We start from the raw sequence: 26,182 nt of genomic DNA on the forward strand, positions 1-26,182 counted from the left end.
TTTAAATCAGTTTTTCATACAGTAGTATGCAGCAATATATTATATTTGAAGTAAAAATGTTCCTACTTTAGGTTTTGGAAATTTATGCCAAAACCCTTTGCATATAAAATGAATTGTTTTATTTGTTTACTGTGATTTGCAGGGATGTTACTCTATGACAAGGTTACATTGGCCTATCATTTCATGCATCAGTGGTTCTTGTATTGCCCTGATTTGACCAAACCTAGTGGATAAAAGAGGAGCAATCCACCCAGTGGACCAAATTAGAATTATAATAAAAAATGCACATTCTGAAGGGCAAAGTAGGTTAAGTAGGATACTTGCTGCGCTTGGCATCATTTTTGTGATGTATCAAATTTTAAGGGTTTTTCCTTTAATTTTGTTGAAACTTTTACATTCAAATTTTGTATTTTGATTTTATGTAGTTGCATAACTGACGCTGTAGTTACAGTTGAGGAAAAAATAGTGTTGTGTTTTTGGTTTTTTGTTTTTTGTTTTTTTTTCTGATGGAGGATTTTTTTAGGTTAGGTACTTGTGAAAGTGCAATTAATCTTTTTCATTTTGAATTCACAATAACTTTCTGTGTGTCTCTTTATTGTACAACTCCAGAGACTGCTGTTCCTCCTCAACGCACTGAAGAGCAACCCCATTGTACAGTCGCACAGCCCTGCTTAGTTACCTGGTTGTGATCTGCCAGATGGGAAGAGGGACAGTGCAGCCTACAGCTCTCTGGAGCACTCTTGCTCCTACTGTCTCTCCTTGAATGCCAGCCATAGTTCAGTGGACGAGGAAGGGCTGTATGTTGTCCCTTCTCTCCCAGGTGAGTTTTAAACTGCTCGTCTGAGGTGTGGATGCGGGGTGTGACATAATTATTGTAGACTCAATTGTGATTTTAAGAAGACATAGCAAGTAAGACCTTTAAATGGTTCTAGAGTAAGATATGTGGCAGTCATAACATAGAAGCTTAATTTTTTGTTTCTCTAACGAAGAGTGTTCATTAGACACATTTTTTGAATCATTTTACATTTGTTCTGTATTGCTCTGTTGTGATGATCCACTAGTACTACATAACCAGTCTGTGCTGGTGGTTTGCTAACAGTGGAAAAATCAAGGCCATTGGAAACAATAATTACAAATTCTCGCGCCTCATAAATGTTAAAGAGCATAATAGCAGCATTCATGTGGTTTGCTTACTAAGGAATCCACAGAGAAATTGATTTAAGCACACATTTAAGTTTCAGTGATCTCAATAGGACGTAAGTACGTACTGTGGTTGTTTACATAATGGGGTAGAGTGAGAGCATGTGCGTCAGTGCATTGCTGGATGGATTTCTTCTGCTAGAGATGGAGGCCCTAGGGAAGAAGCCCACCTCATGAGCTTGTAGAAAATACTGGTAAAGTCCTGGCTGGTTTTCTTTGTTTGTTTGTTTTCTTTTTTTGAGTTAGGAGTTGACATCAGGAAATTGCTTCAGTAACTGTTTCTGGGTAAAATCATGTTGTCCCAATAGTGTTTAAAAAAAAAAAAAGTAATCAATTTGTTTTGATGTTGCATGTCTATTTGGAAAAATTCTGGTAGTCTGGTGTTAAAAATATTTATGAAGTTTCTTGTTTGTTTGCTTTTAATTTTCTACTAGGCACAATTGTTTAAAAAGGACAGAGACCAAGACTGTAAACATCAGCTTACTCCAGCACTTAAATATATGCCTCTTTTATGCCAATGGTGTGTTTCTTTTCTCATTTAGATATTCTACTGATGATATTTTAAATTGTATTGCTCTGAATATCCATATAGATGATGAAATGGTGCCAAAGTTTCAGCTTGTATCTTTCTGTGGATTTGTATTGAAATTGCAAAAAAATTTCACAGCATAAGGAATTTAGTAATGACATATGGTAAATAGAAAATTAATACTTTTAAAAGTTATTGTTTCTGTTTTGCGAGCAAACAGATATACACAATTAAAAAAATATATCTGGGTACCAAAAGGTAAATTGTTAAATAATTTTTAACTTTTAAAACAACACTCGTTTCAAATACTTGTTACTTAATTAGGAAAATCAAAGTAAGCATGGGGTTGAGCAGTTTGGTAGTGCATATTTGAAGTGGAACTTCTAAACAGATCACCATCTATCTTCAAGTTAAAGAAATCTCAGAGATAAGGAACAAAATTTGCATCAGGTTAACCAAATGTGAAACAGCTGTTTTGTATTTGCTTTTCAAAAGTGGCTGTTGAATCAATTCAAGCAGCACCATAGAAAGAAGTCTTTGGTTTTGCAGCTGATCTATTACATGCTTTTTTAAGCAATTAGAGCTCGATAATGCAATCATTTGTCATCCAATTAATTTTGAAAGACTAGAAATACATGGATGAACTCTTTAATCCGTGGTTCACTTGGCACCATTGTTATTTAAATCAAATAAAAAATAAATACTATAAAAATAAATTGTGTAAGCTGCATTATAGGAACTTCAACATCTTCATGTTCTGTGACTAGTCTTATAATTGTTTTTACTGTTTTTATTATCACTCCTATAGAAAAACATGGATAGATAAGTGTAACATATTTTGTGTAGAATACATAAGGACATTATAATTAGAAACAGTAATTTAAAAAAATACTGTGAAAATGTCTCTCCAGGGCTGATCCTGTGCCCTGACATCAATAGAAACTTCATTATGGGCATTGATGTATGCAAAGTTCAACCTAATGTTGGCTTCACAGCTTTGAAAAACTTAACCACCAAAAATAAAGTTCTTACAAGGTTAAGAGAAAACTATGGGCTTGCCAAATAAACCAGTTGGTACGCTTTTTTAATACTTCTAATCTTTAAGTCACGATATCCTATTATTTCAGTGCATCAGAATGGGATTTTGTTTTTCATTACCTCTGTGCTTTTTGTGAAGTTTAAAATGGTTTACTCAGTCAAGGAATGTGTATATCCCTTAAGACTACAGACCTAATGTTGCTTATTACATTTGTATGACTTCTCAGGAAGGTTATCTTGAAAAAAATATTCACTCCAGAGAAGCAGACTAGACTGAAAAATTATGGTTTGCCCATAATTTAATGTGTGCACTTTACTAAAGCTGTGACATGTAACATTTCCTTACTTTCTATCCATGTGCCCTGATACCTTGTACTGCTCAAGGGTTTCCAAACTGAAGTTTGCTCAGGTACCACGTTAAAGAAATACATTAAACATTTAACAAAGCAACAACAGGATCGTGACCAGGAAAAAAATTTACTCCAGTCTTACTTTTTTCTCCCATAAGGAGGCAAAAGTAGCATCAGCTTCCAGCTCTGCTCAGCTCTCAATGTAGCACTGAAAGAGATTATTAGCTGTTCAGGCAATGCCTTTTGTGGACATAAATGGTGATTCAAATGGTGTGTGCCGTTTGGAAGCAGTAAATGATTCTGGGGTGGGCACCATTATGCAGAAACTCTGAGGTAGTTATTAAACTGTACTTAAATGAATTTCTGTCATCTCCCTCTACTATTATAATTGTTCTTGCAGAGTTACTGGTTTGGATTTGAAAAATAAAGGGAAACCTTGTGGGATACTGGATGAATACTCTCCAAACTTTGTAGCTGTAGCTTGAATGTTCCCATTTGAATCTTCTATGTCTGGGTTTATTTCTTGGAAAACTGCTTTCAGCACCCTTATAACTGACCACGTAATTACTGTGTGATTTAATCATGTTGATGGTGATTAGGTGTTTGTGGAAGCTACTGATAATACTGATCTATTTTTAAGACCTCAAATGACAAATTATTGAGGGAATGTAATGGTTGAAAAAGCAGAAGTATTACTTATGCTTTAACATAGTTGCTGTATACAAACACCGGAGCACTTTCAGTTGCTTGAATGTTTTCAATGACGGTCTCAAAGAACCACAAAAAAGGAAAGGCAAATACGCGTGAGCTGTAAATGACAAAGCTCAAGGAAGTTAGTGGAACTGCCGAGGGATGCAGTGTCAATAAATGATCTCCACAGTTGCCACCATTTAATGTGTGTTGAAGAACAGAATGATGCTGTCAGCCCCAGAGAGGTACTTGCTGTGTGGGGGAGAACTTTAGTGTAGCTTTCTTTGTCATAAATTTTATATACATATGTGAAGTGAGAAATAAGTATGCAAAAGAACTTTTTTCTTAGGATTCGAGTTCAGATCGTAACCTTTTCTTTGCTATGATAGTCTGGATGCTCTCTAACTTCATTCAGTAGAAACTGAAAAATACTGTACTTTCATTGAATGTTGTAACTTTGGAGGAGAATGTATTTTGTTTTCCCTATGTGGAAAATCATTACTTTTTAATATAAGGCACTTCAGGATTTGGATTTGGACAATGGTGTCTCCCGTGCAAAGCAAATCTCTAAAATATCCATTAAAAATAGGTCTGATTTTGCCCTGATTTTTTAATAGGTGTTAAATCCTCTAAACAACTGAGGTAGTATCCAGTATATTTCAATGGCTGGTCATTGGGAGGTCAGTCAACAGGAGGTGATTGATGGCAGTGCTGAGCAAGAAATCTTTCCACAGTGGCTTCTGTGGCTACCTTCACCATAGTCTTTAATTGCAGGTTTAGAAGGATGTGCAGGTAATTATACATTTTCTATCCCTGCTTGAATTTCTGTTACATAGTAGATTTGCCAAAGAGACTGGTGGCACAGATGAAGCAGCTGCAGTCAGCGTGTTCTGCCATTGCCTAGGGTGAGTGCAGACAGAGGGGAGGAAGGCAGCATCTTGGGCAGCCAGAGAAAACAAGGTCTGAGCTGCATGGGTCTGTTAGCCGGACATGGCTTCAGAAATAAACACGTTCTAAAATTTAGAGCTATTTTTTGTCAGTGAACCCAACTTTGATCTGGGTTGCCTTGGAATTAATTGCAAAGAAAAAATTCATTATTCATCATATTCCATGTAAAGCATGGATAATAGGAGAAGGCTTGTTAAAATGTAAGATAAAAATTCTTTTGCTGTGTGGAAAGCAGGAAGGTAGCAAGCTAAATGACTGCTCCTTTCTGGTACTTTATAACTGAGGGATTTTCAGCTTTGAGAGGTTACTCATGCATCACATTATGACTAGAACTACTGTTTTGTCCTTCAGAATACATGTGTTACATGTGTGTTCATTTCTCAACCAACTCATTTTTCTGTAGAAAATTAATATTTATTGTAGGGTTATTACGTATTGATGTATTATTTTTCTGTGGCTATTACAGATAACTTAAGTGAAAAATTATGTCATTTTTACTGTTTATATATATACATATATTAGGGTATGACTAATCAAATGAGATGCTTTTGATGGGTTATTTTGTAGTACGTGTTATGAGCAATAGTTGTGCAGCTTAGTTGTGCAAAATAATGTTTTTCCTCAGGTCTGACTATATCATCTTGGCACCTGTTTATATCTGGCATTATGGAGAAGTATTCACCCTTGGGATGAGTGCTTATCTCTGTAATGCATTTGCCTGTAAACATACTTCAGACTATAAGAAACATGTTTTTCAGTTCCGTTATCTCCTGAATATAGCTCTGTAGAGAATAGTCTTTTATATAGCAACAAAAAGAAAACATTTGGCTTTTACCAGTGCATTACAGAGCTCCATAAGTACGTGGTGGATGCCCTCTAGCTAGACTAACATGGAACAAACATCCAATGGCTGACACACTACAGAATAACTTCTGTCAAAATAAAGTTTGTGTTTTCTGAAGCTGGTGAGTCTGAAATTCTGCTAGCATCAATAACTTTATATGCCAGACAAGAAGACTTGGCCAGTGTAAAGAAATTCTACAGAGGAAGTCAGTGAAAGTTTTATTTTTTATCTCAACAGACTCCAATTTAGTTCCTTTTGCCTGCAGGGATTTAAATCTCAACTTCCACTCCCAAGGGAAAAAAAAATATCTAATCAGCAAATTAAGGCCATTGTGGATAGGGTCTTTCTTGGACATTTTTGCTGGATGTATGCCTTTTTCCGTTATACTATTACAAATTTGTTATGTCAGCAAGGAAAAAGCAAATGTGAGAATGACTCCTGTGGCAGCACTTTTATATTGGTAATGAACTAAAAACATAATCATGGCGCAATGGCAGAGGTAATGTCTTTTTTTGGACCAACTTGCGTAATTGAGGAAAAGTACACAAATACCAGACATAGTACTCATTCGAGTATGTTATCAATACAGAAGACTTCAAAGCTAAGTATAAGTTAAGATCCTAATATAGTCTGAATTCAATTAGGTATCTATTAGCACTGTAAGAGGAAAGATGGTACTTCTGAGAAACAAGAGAGATTAGGTGGGGGAGGGAGGTTGTCTCTTAAGGAAAATACAGAGATTATTCTTTCATGTAAAATTTTGTAATTACATAGGTTTTGCTCACTTTATGGTTTATGCATGCACATGGTATGGAAAATAATATTAATGCTTTTTCATGTCTTACTGTTTGGGGGTTTCTTTCAGATTTTTAACCTGTTATCTGATTTTATGTGTTTATTATTCTTATGATATTATTACTCTTAAATGTCATTTATCTTTTTCCCATCCTAATTCTATACTTAGTTTCATCTGAAATTATTAATGATATTAACTGAGAATAATTTTTTGCATCATAGTCACTTTATCAAAATTATGGTGCTACCTGGGAGCAGAGCTTTTAATAATAGGCTTGACATTCCTCAGGTTATGAATGGACAGTTTCGATACGTGTGTATGTAAAATTCTTCATTGGTATAATTGCACTTTCATGAACCATAAATGACAGCCTTATTTCTGTTTTTCTGTTTATTTTTGTCATCATATGTATGTTAGTAATATATTATGCTGTCAAATTGGAGTTCTGATCTGTGAACCAGGAAATGCTGAGGCCAAGCAGTTTTTTCCACTTCTTGAAGAAAAGTTGTTGATGAGTAAGTTTGCAAATCACAGCTACAGTATTTTATTGTAGAGACATTTTTGCCTTTCACAGGTAAATATGGTGAATTATTGTAATAATAGGAACCTGACTTTGTGTTTTAGAAGTCAGTAATTGAGAAAACATTTGTATTAGATCTGGATTTTCTACATTTAAATAGGCTACTTTGGGCTATAAAATGCCAGAGTAAATGTTTTCTAGTTGTTAATTTCAAGTATTCATTTTACAGTACATTAAAGGAGGAAGAAGGAGTCAGGATCCTTCTTATGAATTTACAAACCGTCTCCTAAACTCAGAACAGGTAGAATGGGCCAGGTGAGCTCCCCTTATCTCTGTCAATATAGCGTAAACTACTTTAGTCCAAAGCATTGATTAAGACCTTGAACTAATTCGGCTCACCCTGCACTGAAGTAGAAGAGGAGCAGTGAAGAAAAACTCCTAGGAGTTGGGCAGGAAACTTCCAGCAGCAAATATATAACAATAAGTAAAGGAACTCAGTAGATTCACAAAAGAACATCTGATGATGATCTGAGATGTTACCTGTGATCAAGGTGATTGAATTGTGCCAAAGTGTTAGCCGCGTTTGTCATTAAATGGGTTTTCAGCAAAATTAAATGGCTGAAAGATGTTAACCTTAAGAACAAGTCCCTCAGAGTTCCGTAATATACTACAATGAAAAGGAGAGAATTGTAAGATTACTTTAAGGCATCTCTGGATACTCCAAAGCCTGGTTTAGATGTGCATTTTCTTTCCTTCCATACTAACTTTAGCTTACACTACTTATTCATGATCAGGACTTCCTAGTCCTGTATATGTTAGCATATAAAGACACCTGGCAAAGGGGAAAGGAGGAGGAATCTTCTCCCATTCTCTTGCTGTTATGTAGCTACAGGAAACAGGAACAACAAAGAAACTTAAACAGTGGCTTAATTCATCTGAGCATTCCCCCCCACCCCCCAATGAGTGATATTCTGGTGACCAGCTGTGTAGATTTTAGAGCTATGTTGAGCCTATTCCAAGTGCAAAGTGGTCACAGCACATTTCAGGATACAAGATGACTTCATAGTTTTAACTCTGCAGTCTGCCACACAATCATTGCAGAGCTTTCTTCATTTGCTAGAAAGGATTAATCAGTATTTAATGATTTAATTGAAAATAGGTGAAACTAATTGTCTTACTTGCTTCCTTTTAACTTCTTTAATACAAAATGTAGTACAACAAAAAATAATTTTGTGTATTTTTATAGCAGAAGGATAACAGAAACCTGTAAATGGGGATAGTGAAGATGATGAAGAAAAAAGTGATGAAAGCAGAAACAGCAACACCAAGAGTATTAGCTATTCAAATAGCAGTAACAAAGAAGAAGAAAGTTGTTATTCTGAGGAAAATTTGTTGGGAAATTCTATAGTATTTCTGAAGACGATTCTGTGATTCTCCAACAGGCATGTTAAATTATACTGTTTAATAATATTTTTCTTCTGAATTTCAATAGTCTTTAACGTTAATATCAGGCCTTGGATTTTTTGTAGTCCTTGTGTTACTTTCAAACTTATACCTGCAAAAATAACCTTGTTCTCTAACTTAATGACACATGCATACTTGATATATGCAGAAGTAATTGGTAAAATATTTTCTCCCTGGAGCAGCAAGTCACATGGAAACTGTGGTTTAGACTGTCAGTTGAGCAAACATAGTATTTTAGGAGTATTACGTTTGCTACATTCCACTTGAATGGGTGAAAATAAATCTTCCAGTATGATTATTTGAAACTCTTTATTCTGGAAAATGACAACAAAGTTTTGAGTGACAGAAACGCCACCTTAAAATAAAAACACAGCTTGCTGAAAATTGGTTTTATAGCTTTGACATTAATGAAATAGCTGTTAGGAGTGTTTCAACTGAAAAGCTTTACCTGAGGTTTTTGTCCTGTCCAGATTTAGCGAGAAACTCTATAGCACTGTTGAATAAATGCTAGTTGTAAAATTGATCAGAAAATCTGTGTAACTCATAAGATTGTGACATGTATCACTTTAGTATTAATTTTTTTGTTAATGTTTATGAATTTATAGACTGAGATGGCATACTCTGTGGCTGAGAGGTGTCACTGTGATATAAAATATTCATACTCAGCTGAGGAAGTTTGCATTCACATTCCTGGTTAGTTTGGTCTGCATAAAGAAATCACAGGACTGAGCTTCTTGAGTAAATTTACCACAGATATTCAGCTGTTTCTCTGGCCACAACTAAGCTGTAGAAAGAACAAAAACTTGGTTTGTAGAAGCAGACAACAGATAAGTAAGCCATCTGCTTTCCAGAGAAAAGTGGAGCACCTCTTTTCTCACCTAAATTGAAAGGGATGAAAATGATCAAGACCTCTGAGTCTGTGATTCCTGAATTGCTAGTTTTAGTGTCTGCATCACTCAGCTCCTATTGCTTGTTTTTTAATTTGGAGAATTTTCTGAGAGAGAACCATTTGCTCAAGCCTTAAATGAATTCATATCCATGCTTTTAAAACTGACAGGGAAACCTCATAGACTGGGGATTGTTCCTCCTACTTTATCAATATGCTGATTTTTCTGGACTGGCATTAAAACTTTAAAATTATTCAGATATACTCTTGAAAGGCAAATTCCCTTTTTAATAGAGTATCTCAAGAATAGATCGGATATATAAACTCAAGATGGTTTACATTTTGTGCTAATATCTTCTGCCATTTTTAATGCAGATGTCTATGCGGGATGTCTGCCATATGTATTACCTCAAATCAGTTGGTGTCCACATGGCGAAGACTAAGTGAACCATGTTACAATGCTGAAAGAAGCGGATAATAAGCTAAGTGTTTTTAAAAGTCTGAATATAAGTTGACTGGCATGCCTATAAAAAGGTACATATCTAGCTGCACAGATAGTGCAACTCTCTTGCTTTAAAATCATGAAAAAAATAATTTGATTTAAGCCATTTTACTGCAGGTAAGGCTTGTAGCCAACTCTTACTGTATTTAAAGTGTTTTTTTTTTTTTTAAATAGTAAGAATTTTATTGTATAAAATCCCAAATTATATGGGGATGAAGAGTTGGATTGAGTGTAATCAAATTCAGTAAAGTCAACTAATGAAAACCAAACATAGCTAACATGCTGTTCTAGGGTAGGCAGAAGAAAAGATACAGTAAACATATTTTATTAAAGACATGAGTACGTTAAAGTTTAGTATTGCTTTTCACTACAGAAATTCTAAGGCCTGATATTGATGTTTGAAACTACATAGTAGCCACTTCATGCTATAACTTTAAGGGTGTTATTTCCTTTTACGCTGGTGTGAGAAAAGCCTATATTTACCAATGATGTATCTAAATGTTACTGAATAATTCTTTGTCTTTTTTTTTTTTTTAAATATGAGAAAGGAATGCTCAGGTAATAGTGAAATGATCTAAGTTTATAAGTCTTGGAGAAATAATTGGTTAAAGTTCTTATGCTTAGCTAGATGTGCCTGAATACAAAAACTTCTTTTTTTTTTAGTTGCCCTTAGCTTCTGTAGTATCTCTGTGTTGTGTTAGTTTTCTTTCAGTAATTCCTGATGCAAATCTGTGTGGGTAAATAAGACAAAGATTTATCAAATGCTTATGTCTGTTACAGGACTTGGCTTTGTAGTGTCTCTTTCTTTGTTAAATACATGCATGTCCCAGCAGCATAGAGGACATGAAACCCCAGGTCTTCCAGTTAACTTTTGTTCTTGAAGAGATCTTCCTGTGTTGTAGAGGTGCCTTTGTAATTCACCAATACTTCTTGACACAATGGTGCGTGGAGATGCTGTCCATGTATCTCATTGGCTTCTGAAGGTCATTCCTGTCATCCGTCTCTTCACCAGCATATTCTTGTTCTTTGTGCTTTCTCTAGAGAATTACTACAAAGAAAAAGAGAAGGATAACTGTTTTTTCCCCTAATTACTTTTAAAACATCTGTCATTTGCTTTCACAGTCCCATATTCATTAAAAAAAAAAAAAGAGATGTATCAAAGTACTCGGAAGGTGGCATGTTGGGAATGAGGAGTGATTCAAGTGTTCTGAAGTTTGAGTCCTTGCCATAACTATGTTACCATTACCTTTAGACAGTGTTCATAAATTAGACCAGGGAAAGCTCACATACTGTTATTGTGGAATTGGACAGAAAAGCGTGAGCAAGGACAAATGGAGTAATACACAAGTTTTACTGAAACCAATTTTGTCTGGTTAATCAAAATTAGAAACCTGTTGGAAGGATCAGCTTGGTGACTCAAAAAATGATAGAGATAATTTTGAGTAGTTAGAACTGCACATGACTGCAAAGCATAGGAACAGGATTATTGCCCCTCTCAGGTGAAAGGCCTCAAAAGCTTTTCAGAGCTGTTTGGAAAGCAGACTTTAGCCAGTTTATCTTTACTTACATTTTAAAGGAAATTAAGTATTTTTTTTATATATCTCGTTTCTCATGTCTAATAACACAAGTTATAAATATAACTGTAAAATACAAAACTAATTTTCACTGTCTGATGAATGTGGCTTTTTTGTAAACCTTATTAGTAAACACGTGCTTCTTGATCTTTTGAGTGGTGGAAATCTGTCAAATAATTTCTAAAAGGGCTTGGTGTCTTTTGTGTTGTTTGGTTTGTTGTTTTTTGTTGTGCTTTTTTTGGCTTAAAATTAATATTTTGGAGCTCTGGTTGTTAGCCAACAAACACTTAAGTAGCAAGTCAATATGTAGTGCTTCTGCTTGAGCAAGAATTTCTTAAAGCTCTTGGTAGTTATCCTTCATTTGCCTAGATTCCATGCTGTGTGTATTTTGAGGAAGAGACTATCTCTTTAAAGGAAATACAGTATTTTTTAATGTGTATACCGATTTTTCTTACTGCAGACTGCAAACAGTTGCAGGACTTTACATAGCCTGCCTTTGGCAAGCCATAGATATGTTAATATCTGAAGTAATTGAGGGCTAACTTACATCCATACACAAGCCAAATTCCATGTCCATGTCGAATATTGGAGAGGAAAATTCTGGACTATCCTATAAAGTTATGTGTTGGTCATTTTGCAGTCAGCAGATCACTAAAGCCTTTGTACAGAATTTCCTGTGAAGGAAGCAGTCAGTGAAACTACATCTCTTAAGTTCAAGCTTTTCTGTATGGTATGAATAGCATGAGCTTGGATATCTTTCATGTCTTTCAGAATTTTTGCTAGTTCACTTTCAGTTTATTTAGTCTAGACTTCTGCTTAAAGAGATTAGTAGCCTCTGAAAAGAAAAGATGGCTGGTAAGTGAAAGTTGAGGAGTGAAGTCCCTTGTTGGTGTTCTCTCATTGGGGTCAGAAAGTAATGAAGGTAGCCTTGTTATCTGTCCTGTAGAGAATGTGGCCATCAGAAATACCAGAGCACTATCCATTGTACTCCCTTGAATCCCTTCCCAGACATTTCCGTTAAATCCTTGCAACATTAATTTTCCCTTAAGATTATAGAGAGGTTAGGCTCAATTCATGGTTCAGGGCTGTGCTGCTCTTTATCTGATGTGCATAGGCTTTAAAATAACTTTAAGATATTGCAGTAAAGTTGTCTGTTATTCTAGTGCTGAGTGGCTAACACCCACCCTGATGACTGCAGCTCTTCTCATTCCTGTGATCGTCTCCTAGTGCAGCAATCAAAATGCCAGCAAAGGGAATCAAGAACATTTGGTAAATGAATGTTTGCATAGAAGTTTTGAAGGCTCAAAGTAGAGGACAGGAATTTATTACATGAATAGGTCTGAGTATGTGTCAGGAACATGCAACGTTAATCTGAAGTTCTGTTTGAGAGCCAGTGTCTTCCGTTAGAATCACGTGTCTCGATCTGGGAGAAGAGGTATTTTACCTAAAATTGGTCCCCAGTTCTCTCATATAATCTTCCAAACTAAATACTGAAAAGAAAGGCATCAGTAACAGCTGATGGCTTTGCTTAAAACTCATGAGCTCCTCCAGTCCTCAAAATTGGATGCATCTGTTTATTGTGAGAATGCAAAAAATTAAAGCCCCTCAAGACAGGAAATATGAACTGCTCATTCGTGCTCTCCTCATAGAGAGGAAAAAAATTCTCACCTGCATGTCCTTTTTCTCTGGTGGACAAAGTATCTGTTCATATTGTCCTGTTTCTACATTGTGTTTGTGTGCTTTGTTTGCACCTTGTTGTAAGTATTACTCAGATATCGTGTTTCTTTTTAAAACACTTTCATTTCAACAGAGTGTATTGAACCTTCATTTCTGGAAATAAATAAATAATATCTCTATTTCTGAATTGTAGCTAGAAAGATAGCAGAAGGATCAGGCTTTTTAAGTATGATGCTACAAAAGGCCTACTATTTCACAAGTACCAATGACTCTTTAGAGTAAGCTACCAAGTTCATCAAGCCAAAACCTGACTTCACCACAGAGAAAAGAAAATAAAGGGAAAAAAAGAGGGGAAAAAAAAGGGGGGGGGGGGGCAAATACACAACTATAATGATTGTGAAAATTTTTGGGACTTAGGAAAGTCCATACATGAGAGTGAGTTTTGGCTTGAGATGCCATTACTTAGAAAGAAAAAAATAAAGAAAAGACCATGTTTCCTGTTTCCTAAGGATTCTTTATGAAATACACTTAATTTAAATAAATGATATATTAAAAGATCCCATAGTCCAGCTCTACAAATACATTCTGGGATTGGAGAGACAAACTGCATTATCTTCTGCAGCAGCATTACTGAAATTACTGAATGTTCTAATTGTAAAGTGATGCCCTCCAATGGGATAAAAAGATACAGCTCAGTGAGGCATGTAACAATTACAACATATCACTAGGAGAGAATCCAGGCGTTAGCTGTCTTGTCTCTACAGGGTTAATGTCACAGACTGGAAGTAAATTTTATTTTAAACACAGGATAAACAGTTGCAAATCCTAAAACTGGTAGAGAGCAGACTTACTGGGTATACTGTTGTCACTATTTTTCGTGCTATAATCACAGTTCCACAATTTAAGTAATTCTTTTGATCCATCCAGATAAATAAAACTTTCTGTTGTTATATATTTTATTCTGGTTTGGAGGTAGGAATGTTCTTTACCTCCATGTTTGCTTGGGGGTATTGAGAGTGGGGATTTGCTGCTGCTGTTGGTTCAGGATGTGGGTTAAACTTTTGGATGTTTTTCAGATGAAGCAGATCAAAACAGACAGTAACACGTGCCAGCATGGATCAGGAAGGGGACATCCTGCAACAAGAAGCCACAAAGTATGGAAAACGATGTGCTTCAGATTAGATTTCACCAAGTGCCCTTCATCACAGTGGTGCTGAGTGTTCTAGCTGGCAGCTCATCTTGAGCTGTCTGAAATTCGGGTGATGGACATGATCCTTACATTTGGGACAGTTGGATACATCAGCATCTGATCAATCTCAAAACCCAAATCAAACCTCTCTCTTAACTTCAATGAATTTTTATCAGGTGCCATAAACCAGATAGCAAAAGTTATCTTTAGAATAGGGTTCTTCACCTGATTTCCGTTTGTAGAATTCTTTGGCTAGGGACAAGTAATTAGAACAATAGTTTGTTATTTTTCCTTGGCATGTTCACTTTTTGGTTACAGACATGCAGTAATTTATATCTGTATTTTTTAGCACTGCAGGTGAAGGCCAGGAAAATTCTGAAATACTTAGTTCTCCAATTTTAATTTTGTCAAGATTTAAGGAAGTTTGTTATTTACATTATTCCAGTCTATCAAACGTACAGGTAAATAAGACATGGCTGTGTACCGGAAATGGTGGGGAAAGAAAAAAAGATACCTGATGCAATTGATATGTTTTGTAATAATGTCCTTGATTATACATTATTATAAATGTGTGGTTAAAAAAAAATCAGAAACATCACAGATGTTGAGTTGCATCCTGTTGTATTCATTTTTAAGAAAGGAGCACGCCTGGTCCCTACGAGCTAAAATAGTCACAATACAAACAAAATATCAATCAAAAGGCAACAGAGAGAGAACGTTCATGGAGGAAAACCAATCATAATGATTGTCAAAAGGCCAATTTACTTCCCTTCCTTCAGATAAATTCATATATAATAGGGATATAGTTCAGAATATGAAGAAAAAAAAAACATTATGGCACAGTGCCTTTCTGCTATTTGCTTTTCCATTGGAATGTAGTTACATTGTGAACACCTCACAGTGTAGGCAGGAGGCTTTCCTATCTCGAAATACATGCTACACTACGACATGTTGTATGCAGCTCCTAGCACAATGACTCTTCAGACCTGCAGGCTGCAATAATAAGCGCTATTCCCCTGCTCAGCACTCAGTTTTATACGCCCACATTTATGAGCATTGTATAATCATTGACTGGTCTCTGTCGCTGGAGACCCTCATCCCTTCTGCTCCTGTGCCCCGCCAGGGTACTCAGTACCCGTGTTTTGGCACGTCCGGGTAGGGAGCTGGAAGAGGTCTGGTTTGAGCGTGATCTGACGGGGCGCTGGCAGCAGCCTTCAGCCGCTTGCGCGCTGCTGATGGTTCGGGTCAGGGGTTTCCCTGCGCGTTCCCCATCCTCGGTGACTCGCTGTGTTCACAGCCCCGAGCCCCTGGGGCTCTCACCTGCGCAGCGCAGGCGGGGAGCCCTCCGGGAGCCGGCCGTGCGGGGCCTTGGGGCAGCAGCCTGGGGAAGGCAGCGGCGGGGCCAGGCTGAGCGAAGGCCCCGGGGCTCTGGGCCCCGCCGCCGGGCTGCTGCCGAGGCGGGGTGCTCTGGCTGCGGGAGGGATTTTAGGGAAGGACCGAGCGCTTCCCCGATCCGCGGGAGGCGTGGGCTGCCGCCGGCCCGCCGCCGCCGCCCTGGGAAGGGGCCGGGCGGCGGGGCTGCCTTGAGGAGCAGCACCACCTAGCGGGGGCGGCCGCCTCGCCTGCCGCAGCTCCGCCGCCCGCTGTCCGTGGTGCTGAGCCGAGCGGCCCCGCGGGAGCTGCGGGCACCGGCGGCTGCCCCGGGCCGCGGATGTGCGCGGTGCGGCCGCGCTGCTCGCTGCGGGCGCTCCGCAGGGCGGGGGCGAGCGGCGGGCGGTGCGGGCGGCACGGAGCCGGCGGGGCGCCGTGACCCATGGCTCCGGGGGGCTTCCGTGAGCTGCCGGTGGCTCTTTGCGCTGCGATCCTGCCACGTTTCCTGGCGATGTCTGTGGTCGCTTACAAAGACAATTAGCCACAATTGTGGTGTCGTTTCTCCCGCTCCGCGCTGAGCAAACGTTTTGCCCGATCGGTTGAAACTACCTCTGAAAACGAATGCCTGGCACAGATGGCAGCAGGACATGGCAGCTAGGGCCGGCGAACTTTACAGCTGTGTTTGCAAGCTGCCTTTCGTGCTCCCGGTGCTTTTGCTCCGTGTCCAGTTCCTAGACAGTGGGGCTGCTCGGCGAAGCAGTCATCTCGCCTACTTCATGCCCTCAGTGGGTCGGGCTCCTTTCCAAAAAGACCTTGAAGTTTTCCCCTCGAGTCCTTCAGGAAGGACACGTCCCTGCTGCTCGCCCAGCACCCCCAGCACGGGCTGAAAGCCCCCATCGGGCCGCTCTCCCCCCTACGTCCCTGTCCGTGGCCAGGGCTCGGGTTAGGCACCTAAACCCGGGGGCCGGGCTGGGGAAAATGGGTGCCGGGCTGCCCGAGGAATGCTGCCTCAACGAGTCGCGTTTTAGCAAAAGGGGCTCGGGTGTAAAACCATAACGTAGCGGCAACGCCGAGGGGAGGTCGCAGAGATCCAGGTGTTCCCCTGCGGCCGGGAAGACGAGGGAGCGGCGGTGCCTGGGCCTCTGCCACCCTCTGGCGGGGACCCGCGCCAAGGGCGCTGCCGCCGCTGGGGACGGCGGAGCGGGACGGGGGGCGCGGGGCTGAGCTCGGCACGGCCCCGCCGGAGCTCAGCCCGGTCGCCTTTGCCTTCGCGCCGGTGACCTCGGGGCGAGGCGGTGCTATCGAGGGAAAGCCGCCGGTGCCGCTTTCCCGAGGCACAATCCCCGAGTGGGGTCGGAGGCCGAGGGCAGCTCCGGAGCCGCGGGGCGAAGCGGGCGGCGGCGGCAGCCGGGCCGGGGGGGGCCGCCCCTCCAGTCCCCGCCCCGGCCCGCCGCCCCGCCGCTCCCAGCCCCGTGCACGGCACGGCGCGGCGCGGAGGGGGTGGGTGGCGGCAGCCCTGTGACTCATGCCTGCGTCGAAGCAGATCAAGCGGCGATTCACGCTTTTAAAAAAGCAAATCCGAGTACTTCTGGAAAAAAAGGTCATCTCGCATTAAATTCCGCGGCGCGATTGGTATTCCGACGTCGTTTCTGGCGGAGTTTATAAGCGGCGAGTCGCTCCCAGGCTGGAGTCGCCCTGCCTGCTTGGACGCCGGCAGCCAGAGCGCTCCGCTCGCCCCCTCGGTAAGTCTCCTTAATCCGCATCCCATTTTCCAAACCTTCGGGAGCGTCTTTCAGGATCTGGAGCTTTTTTACATTTTTTCCTTTTTTTTCCCCCTAAAATCGGTTTTGGTCGCTGTCGTACCTATAGAGGGATAACGGGTGTTTTGAGACAGCCAGCGCCTTAGACATTGCGTTAACCTGTTACTTCGCTTCCAGGCATTGTCTAGCGAATCTCTTCTGCTTTATGGTTGTTTTCTTTTTCATCTGAAAAAAAAGCGAAATACTTGTTTACCATTGAAACCATCGATCCGTTGCGTTTACACGCGGGCGTAAAGGCGCCCAACAATGGAAACGAATCGCTAGCTACCGACGTGCGAAAGCAGCTAACAAAGAAAGCGCTCGTTCGTTGCCGCGACCTTCATTTTCTTGACAAGGGGAACGAAATAAATCGCAGGTAGCCATGGGGACGAGGGGACGAGCCCGGCACTGCCCCGCCGGTGAGCGGGTGACGGAGGTGCCGTGCCCGCCCGCGGGGACCGAGGACCGGGGACCGGGACCGGTGCCGCGCCTCCCCCGGCCCCGCCGCCCCCCGCCGTCGGCGCCCTTAGCGCCAGGGCTCGCTTCGGAGAGCGCCGGCTTGCTCTGGAGCACGTCCTGCCCCGGATTTGCTGAAACACGTGTGCCGGGACATGCGTGCGTGCCGCCGGACTCGGGCAAAATGCACCTTTGTTGTGGCGGGGGGGCTCTGTCGGTCTGCTCCGAGCGCTGAGCCTGCCGTGTGTTTCGGGAATGGGCTGGAAACGCACAGAAACGGGCGCCGTGTGGGGCCGGAGGGCATCTGGGCTGGGAATTTCGAAGCCCGCTCTGCACGTTGGCTTCCATTTGACGCGAGCCACATAATCGCCCTGCTCAGCGGCCAGCGATATAATTGCGATAGACTTCACGGTCTGCTAAATCCGTCATTCAGGCAAGGGGGGCAGCGCCTCGGCATCCAGCGAAGGGACGGGTTTGTTCTTCAGCCTGTCGAGGCATTTTCCCGGCGCAACGCCTAGCGCCTCGGCCCCGCGGCCCCGGAGCGGTCGGTTCCGCTCCCTGCTGCCCCCCGGGAACCCCTCCTGCCCCCCGGCAGCCCGTCCCGCCGCCTGCCCGGGACTTGCGCTGCCTGCGGGGGCTGCAGCCTCCTATCCGCCGGCATCCACGGGACTCCGGCGCGGTCCTCCAGGAGAGCAGGCTACTAAAAGCGCCTTTTCTTCCTTCCAGTAAATTCCTTGCTGCCCACCCGCGCTCGGAGAAATACCGAAGGAAACCCGGGCTCCAGGGACAGGGGCTTTTCTGAAAGGATGGCTTCCTCCGCTCCCTCGTCCTCCAACGACGCTCCGGACCCCACCCCGACTAATTTACGACCCACAAGTAGGTTTTAATCTTTTTCTCGTTTAAAGCATTGTGGAGGCTTCCTCCACTTAGGCTTGGGAAGACCAGATTCGAAACGAAACGGTAAATCAGTGAAGCCCCGTTCCGCGCCGCTGAGCGAGGTGCGGAAAGTGCTCCACACAAAGAAAGCAGCCGCGGGTGGCAGCGGGAGGGGGCCGTGCGAGGAAGACGCCGGGAGGGAGAGCCCACCGCAGCAGCCAGCGCTGCCTTTCTCTTCCAGCCACATTTGACGGATTTAGACAATAGACTGAAGCCTCAGACTGCCAAAAAAAAAATCGGGATGTTGTAAAGGGAGCGGGGAAAATGAATCAGATAAAGGGCGAAGTTACACCGATGGCTCGAAGCGGGTTCTTCCCCCTCCCTTACGTTTTATAAATGCTAATGCTACAGCTTCCTCTCAGCCCACGCTGAAGCCTGTAATCAAGCGAAATTTGGATGCTAATTGTAGCTTTTCAAAGCCTTGTGTTCCTAATTGCTCTGAATTCGCCTTGAGTTATTGAGGTGTGAGTGGGAAGCAGAGGCTGCTGCAGGTGGATAGAGAATCAGTTTACAGCCCTGCCGGGCAATTCCGGCTGTCGCCTACCAAAAATAAAAAAATAAATGGGGAGGCTCCATGCTATAAAGCACGCGAGACAAAGCGGGGGCAACAGTAAGAGACGAAAGGTTGTCAGGCGAGGCGGGGAATAGATTTTACCCCGAAAGGGCTGCCAGGCACGGCTCCGCTGCCATCACCCTGCGGCCGGGGGAGGGCTGGGCTTTCTCCCCGCCGGGGGGACGGGCACAGCGCCGGGCTGGGGGCCGAGCCGCCCCCTCACGGCCGGGCCTCCCCGGGCCCCCGGCCGCCGCCCCCCCGCTCAGGTGAGCCCAGCCCCAGCCCCATCCCGCCGCCCTCTCCCCCCAGGACCCACCGCTCCCCCCGGAGCCGCAGCGGCCGCCATGTCACCCGCGGGGAGGGGGCGGCCCCCCGGTCGCCGTGCCCCGGGGCGAGGCGGGCGCTCCCTCCACCTCAGCCCGGGGCTGGGGGGCCGGGAGCGTCTCCCATCACGGCTGCCCGCGGCCCGTCAGTCCGGCCGGGGCTCAGCGAGGCACGTCCCATCATCTAGTCAAATACTATTTTTCACCCAATTAATTCCTGAACTCGGCTGTGACCCCATTTCACGCCACTTTATTTTAAGCCGCCGCTTCCCTGGAGCCCCGCCAACGCGTTCCGGGACGCCCCGCTGCCAGGAGCGCTCCCGGGGCGCCCCGTCGGGACGGGCCGTCCCCGAGGGGGCCGGGCACGGGGCGCCCCCCGAGGGGGCCGCGGGGGAAGCGCAGGGGCCGGGCTGCTCCGGGCGGTGCCGGCGGGGTCCCGGCCGGGGTCTCGCCGCCTCAGGGAACGCCTCTGCCCTCTCTTGCAGCCTACGACTCGTGGTGTGGCGTGGCTCACGGGTGCACCAGGAAGATCGGGCTGAAGATATGCGGTAAGTCCGCCCGACCTCCCGACCCCGACCCCGCCCCGGGCGGCGGCCTCGGGCTCCCCCTGCCGGGCACGGAGCCTCCCCTCCACTCCGCTCCCCTCCGCGCCCCGGTCCCGCCGCCCTCCCGTGCGTTTGCTTCGGCCCCGGCGTTTTCCGCCGCCCCTCCTGCGACTGCCGGGGGTGCGAAGGCGGGGGGAGCGCCGGGCGGCCGGCGGGGGGAAGCCACGGGGGTTTGGCCGCCTCGCCGGCTGAAATTTTTCAGCCTTATCGGAGTAGAAAATACGGATCTCCTGGGGGAAAAAGATTAACGAGAGCCTTATTAAAGAGCAATTCGTCAGCTTGCTGCACTGGTAAGATAGCGCTGGCAGCCAGTCAGCGCGCAGGCACATGAGATGCAGGAAGGGAAACAAATGCACAATCAGATCACAACGTTATAGCAAGAGATTCATTTGCAGATAACAAGCTGTCTTCCTTCTCAAGATTTCTCAGTAGCGCCTTCGCTTTCGGGGATAAACAGTCAAATTTTCATTTGCTGATGACGAGAATCGTTCAGCTTAGCCTGTGCCCCTTATGAATAGAAATTATTTCCGATTTCCCCCAGCTGCCTCATTTGGGAGGGGGCGGGGGATTATTTCCTGGGAGAAATGGGCTTTTATTCTAAGGAAAGACATGTCTGAGCCCCTTGCCCTACTCGCTCGAGTCGAAGCTAAACGTTTTGTTACGCGGAAGTTTGGACAGAAAAAGAATCAGGGTGCAAGTGTTTAACCCGGTATCTATTAGAGATCTCGTTGGTACCCGCAGGCGACATTAACGAGTAGTCGCTTAGTTCTATAAATAGCCCCTGATCCGCGTGTAATGGACCGTTTCCCTACCAGTCCCTTCAGTGGCTGGAGCGATGGGCTTTTTCATCATCATTTTAATTTAGCCCGGCAAGCAGAACTGATAAAGTAACGCACCGTTAGGCTCGTTCCATGTTGCTAGACTACCGGGGTTACAGGGGGACATCGCAGCTTCCCTCAAGTTAGGCGTCAGATCAAACACACTGAAAATGAAATATCCCACCATTTTGGATTTGAGAGCGGCGAAAGAGAGCACAGCAGTGCCTTTGTGAAGGGAAATCAAAGCAAGCAAGGATGCTGTTGTGGTTTTGTTTTTATTTTGCTCGTTTTTAGCTTGCCTTTTCTGGCTGCTTTTTTTTCCTGTTTGACACGGAAAACATACCACGGCTAGTAACGGTGGTTCGGAATCATCGAGTTCGATCACGACTCGTATGAGCCCTCACACTGGGATCTAACACCTTCACGGAACAGAAAGGGAAGGCTGCCTTTGGTAAATATACAGAGTGAAGTATTGAGGATGCCAAAGATCCTAATTACGCGTGCTAAACCAGCTAACGTTCGACTATTAGAGCTGATTATCGCCTCGTCCTTACCTTCCACAAGACATTATTCCGGACCCTAAGCATTGTGCCGCTACAAAGCTGTAGAAAACTCAGATTTGTTCTTTCTGTGTACCACACGGAAATCGATTCATTTTGAACGCGAACTTGAAATAAGGGTTCAGCTCAAAGAGAGCGCAGGTCTTGAACAATGGGTCTGTCCTTCCACCCGTTTCCTATATTGTATTTGACATTCTCAGTAATTACGCACCCGAGATTTATGTGTCATTTCTTCTCAAACCACTGACCGATTTAAGGACGAGCTCCGTTCCTTTCTGTTTGAAAGCCACCGCCTGAAAAGAGCCCTGCGGCTGCCACACCCCCAGCCCCGTCTCCGCACGCATCCGCTTCGAAAAGATAACGCGTTTTGAAGAGGTCTCGGAGCATCACGGCGTGCAAAGCACGGGCAGATTGCCCCCCGCGCCCGGAGTTGCGGGCTGCACCTCTCGCTCCCACCCCGGCCGTTAACACCGCCGCTGGCACTGATTCTGCTACCGCCTGCTGCCGTCGGTGGAAGGACTCGACGTGGCAGAACTGCCCCGGATAAGGCGAACGGCTGAGTTCTCGGCAGCCCGCCGCGGCTCCCCCGCAGGCAGGTGGGCTTTCAGCAGCAGTGGTGGAGGCCCAGCCCGTAGCCGCAGCCCGTAGGATCGCCGCCGAGCCCCTCGCACGCTGTCTCCTGCCCAACCTCGTTGTGAAACCACGCAGGATCTGTGGGCATTCCGGGAACCGAGGGGCTCCCTCGCCGGATCGGTCCCTGCCTTCAAAAGCTCGGTCCTTTTTGATGTTCATCCATGCAAACACCTCCCAGCGGGGCACCTGCGGCATGCAGCTGGGGAGCGCTGCGCTCCCTCTCGCTGCGGGAGAGGTATTCCTGCCGTACGGCATGCGCTGCTGCCTGCTGGGTCTCTCCTACTCCGGTCTCTTTTTTGGTTTGTTCGTTTCTTTCCACGCGGGGTACGGATGGCACGTCTTTCGGCACCCCCGCCCTCCGAGCGGCCCCCTGCGGAGCTGCCCCCGCCGCCCGCCCCGAGCCCGACGGGGCCTGCCGAGCACGTCGCTCCTGCTGCTGCTCTCCCGCCGAGCGTCGCCGCCAGGAGCCCTGCGGAAAGAAGAGCGGCCAAACGAAGCACAACGAAGCCGCGGGACCTGGGGTGCAGGCGGTCACTCCGGAATTCAGTCCGGATCGCACCTAATTCGGTGTCAGCTGCGCGGCCCGATGAGCAGGCGAACAGCACTTGCTGGTGCAGGAGCCCGTGATCCGCTGCACGGGTCGTTGAAAGCAGTAACAAAACTGCATACAAATAAAGCTCCTCGGTCCCGCACTCCTAATTTCTGCAAGAAGAGAGATTCTCTTAAATAGCTTGTCTCACATAGCTCACGTCCCTCAAAGCATCGTAGAAGGAAACTGATGAGCGGAGCATGAAGAGGCAAAACGGCAGAAGCGCGCTGGACACAGCCACGAGAGGGGGCTGCGCTCCGGGGCTTCCTTCTCGGGGGCTGCCCCGAGCCTGTCGGGCCGGCCCAGCGGCTCGGGTCGCTTCCTTGTCCCCGCACCGCGCTGGGGGGGCCCGGCCGGGCCGCGGGAGCCGTCGGAGCTGCGAGGAGCCCGGGGCGTGCGGCCGGCGAGGAGCGGCGTCGGGGGAAGTGACAGCGCTGGCTTTCCCCGCTCCAACGTCTTCCTCTCTGGTGGCTGTCCCCAGTCGCGAAGAGACCTGCTTTCAGTCGCTACTCGTTCAAAGCGAAACAGAGCAAGGAAACCTCCGGGGAGCGCGGTGCCCCCTCCGAGCGGTTTGGTGCCACCGCCTGCCCCGAACCCGGGAGCGCTCGGCGCAGCCGGGGAGGTCCCAAAGCCGCTGTCTTCGCTGCTGAGGGAAAGGCCGGCACGGTGCGTGTTTTAGCGGGCATGGATTCCGCGGGACAGGTCCCGAGAAGCCGGTGGCACAGCTCCGCCCGGTTGCAGCCGGCTGGCCCCGCGTGGCTGCCGAGCCGGTGGCTCCGTCCCTGCTGTCACGCCGGCCGGTGGCGGCGGCCCCGGGCGCCCGAGCTGCGTGTCCGGAGAGAGCAGGGACCCCGGGGAGGACTGGGGTCGGTGTCGAAGCGCTTTCTCGGGCGGAAAACCCACGTCTCCTGGACACGTGCCGGTGCGGACATCATTCCCACTGGCACCGAGGAGGGGGCTTGGTGAGTGCTACCCGTGTCCCTAAGCCCTGGCGGGGGATGCTCCAGGACGGCTGCTCGCTCTCGTGTCTTTCGTGCGTGAGAGCACCGCGAGGAGAAGCAAAAGTGGCCCTGATTTTAATCATACATCATTGCCCCTGTCTGCTGGGTCCATAAACTTCGCCTGCAGGCTGAAATAGCATTGACTCATCCTGAACTCTCTTCCAGTGGCTGGTTACTGAAGTGGAATCTGTCTGATCGACTTAATAAGAATGTACCACTGCACTAAATGACAAAAATTTGTTTTTTGCATGGCTGGGTTTTTGCAGTTGATGGCGTTTTCAGCTCTCCCTCCTGGAGGCAAATAAACCCCATAAATACTCTTATTCCTGACCTCATTAGTTAGATCCAGAGCAAACACGGCTTCAAACTGGTGTCTAGAGAGCTGCTTTAGGTATTTCTAAACATGTTGGGAAGTGAGAAAACTCTGACCTGTGCACCTTGCAATAACAATGTAGGGTTCCTGCAAAGGACCAACAGTCTGGAAGACAAGGGCCGGATTGTGAGCTCCCTGAAGGAAAGGCAGTCCTCCAAGAGCCTGCTGGCGTGTGAGAACAGCGAGAAGGAGTCCAGGTTCCGGCGCACCGAGACAGACTTCTCCAATTTGTATGCTAGAGGTAAACGCTCTTTGCAGCTTCTGCGTGCTCCAGCCCTGTCACGTCCCCTAGCAGTCTGCCCTCGCCTCCCCTGCGAGTGCAGCCACCTTCAGACCGTGCTTTTGCTTGGCTGCTTTTGAAGGAAGCTGTGACCGTGTTTGCTAAGGGCCGCACTGGCGATGTTTAAAAGTTTCCTGAAATGCACGTTTATGTACCTTGGGCTGATCTGCAGCTCAGCTCCAGCTGTTCCTCCGGGGTCACTCCAGAGCCAGCTCCCAGGAGGAGAGCAATTTCGTATTTTATTTCCTCCTCAACAGATCAGCAATGAAACGGTCTGTGATTGCTAGCTACGGGGAGGGTGGGGAAGAGAAATCAATCTCTTTTTATTATTATTATTATTTATTTATTTGTTTGTTTTCGGGGGAGGAAGCGGGCCAGGTGAAGGGCGGCTGCGGGGCTTTTGGCTCCCGGGGCTGAGCGCCCCGCCGTTCCCGCAGGTGACCCGGGCTCGCCCTTCCCCACCGGGAGAGGGGCCCCGGGGCAGCGGCCGGTTTCGCTGTGCCCCGTCCCTCCCTGGCCAGGCTGAGCCGGGGCCGCGGCGTCCAGGTCCCGGGAGGGCTGCGGGCGGCCGGGGCTGCTTCATCTCCGCCTCTCGCTCCCAAAGCAGGCGCTGACGGCTGGTTTGCCCCGCAGATTTGCTGCCCGCCAAGAACGGCGAGGAGCAGACCATGCAGTTCCTGCTGGAGGTCGTGGACATCCTCCTCAACTACGTGAGGAAGACGTTTGACAGATCCACCAAAGTGCTGGACTTTCACCACCCGCACCAGCTCCTGGAGGGCATGGAGGGCTTCAACCTGGAGCTCTCGGACAACCCCGAGTCCCTGGAGCAGATCCTGGTGGACTGCCGGGACACGCTCAAGTACGGGGTGAGGACAGGTGGGTTCTCGCACTGCTCCGGAGAGCCTCTCGTGAGGAGAGCGGGCCCCGGGGGCTCAGCGCGAGCCGTGCGCCGCCCGCCCCTGGCGGCAGGGCTCGGTGCTGTTTGCAGAGCCCAGAAACAAGTTTTTAAGACGTAATCTCTTTCACTTGATGAAATGCGAGCTGTCTGTATCTCCGGGGAGCAATATCATTAGGTAAATGAGGGCATAAATGACACCGAATTTGCAGTTTTTCTTCTTTATGTTCGCCAGACGTTTAATGAAAAAGAGACTGAAATCCTAGGAATCATCAATAAAGGAACCCTGTGGATTTCAGCCCATTACCCCGGGGCCCCGCCTATTCAGGCCCTTCCCAATCAGCCGGTGGTGGCCGCCTACAGCCTCTTCCCTTATCGCGGAGCTGTAGCCCGCTCCTCAGAGCCAGGGCCGCTTCGTGTCGGGCTCAGCGAGGGGCTTCGCCGGCGACAGCCCCTCACCGCCGTGTGGGGCCGCCATGGCGGGAAGGCTGCCAGAGGGAGGCCGTTGCGGGGTGTGCGGGGGGTCCGATATATTCGACGGCGCCTGGCCGCGTTTGGATTCCGTGCCCCTAGCGAAGGGGCGAGTATTTGGCTGCCGAGGCCGGCCGGGCAAAGCTCGCCTTAACGGCAGCGGGGCCGCAGCCCGGCCCGCTCCGTGAGGGCGGCGAAATGGCGGCTGAGCTGACGAGCCGTCAGGGCCCCAGCCGCAGCGAGGCCGTGGGCGATGTCTGGGCCTCCTCGCCCCCCGAGCCGAGGGACGCTGCTGGGTTGGAATGGAAGCTT

The 26,182-nt window shown here is 46.5% G+C and overlaps 3 protein-coding genes across 5 annotated transcripts in view; 2 read left to right on the forward strand and 1 right to left on the reverse strand.

Moving 5' to 3' along the window:
* The window catches only part of MYO3B (myosin IIIB), a gene marked incomplete at its 5' end in the record, with an annotated part of 252,980 nt that extends 241,806 nt beyond the window's left edge, over positions 1-11,174 (forward strand). Inside the window, 3 exons of the mRNA XM_083842495.1 lie at positions 610-820; positions 6,813-6,910; positions 8,162-11,174. The remainder of the gene's footprint in view (positions 1-609; positions 821-6,812; positions 6,911-8,161) is intronic.
* A 5,900-nt stretch (positions 11,175-17,074) lies between these two features.
* GAD1 (glutamate decarboxylase 1) overlaps positions 17,075-26,182 on the forward strand; it is a 53,062-nt gene continuing 43,954 nt past the window's right edge. The window contains exons 1-5 of one of the 2 annotated variants that reach the window (XM_083842468.1): positions 17,075-17,320; positions 18,560-18,709; positions 20,131-20,193; positions 24,307-24,465; positions 25,138-25,380. In XM_083842468.1, coding sequence (XP_083698594.1) covers positions 18,640-18,709; positions 20,131-20,193; positions 24,307-24,465; positions 25,138-25,380 — 535 coding nt within the window. In that variant the 5' untranslated portion in view covers positions 17,075-17,320; positions 18,560-18,639. Of the gene's footprint in view, positions 17,321-18,271; positions 18,378-18,559; positions 18,710-20,130; positions 20,194-24,306; positions 24,466-25,137; positions 25,381-26,182 lie in introns of those variants that run through there. The other variant, XM_083842469.1, reaches the window with a different exon arrangement.
* On the reverse strand, positions 17,435-20,121 carry LOC310901900 (uncharacterized protein; the record flags this gene model as incomplete). 2 transcript variants are annotated; one of them, XR_014586273.1, is made up of 2 exons in its annotated part: positions 17,435-17,563; positions 19,639-20,121. XR_014586273.1 is itself a non-coding variant. In XM_083842499.1 (2 exons), the coding sequence occupies 2 exons, from the start codon at positions 18,179-18,181 to the stop codon at positions 17,523-17,525; spliced, it is 552 nt and encodes a 183-aa protein (XP_083698625.1). In that variant the 3' UTR covers positions 17,504-17,522. The 2 variants fall into 2 exon arrangements, 1 of the variants encoding a protein (XP_083698625.1); XM_083842499.1 differs by lacking the exon at positions 19,639-20,121 and adding an exon at positions 17,671-18,181 and having other exon boundaries at positions 17,504-17,563.

The sequence above is a fragment of the Anser anser genome (assembly GCF_964211835.1).
Source record: "Anser anser genome assembly, chromosome: 6".
NCBI classification, from domain to species: domain Eukaryota; kingdom Metazoa; phylum Chordata; class Aves; order Anseriformes; family Anatidae; genus Anser; species Anser anser.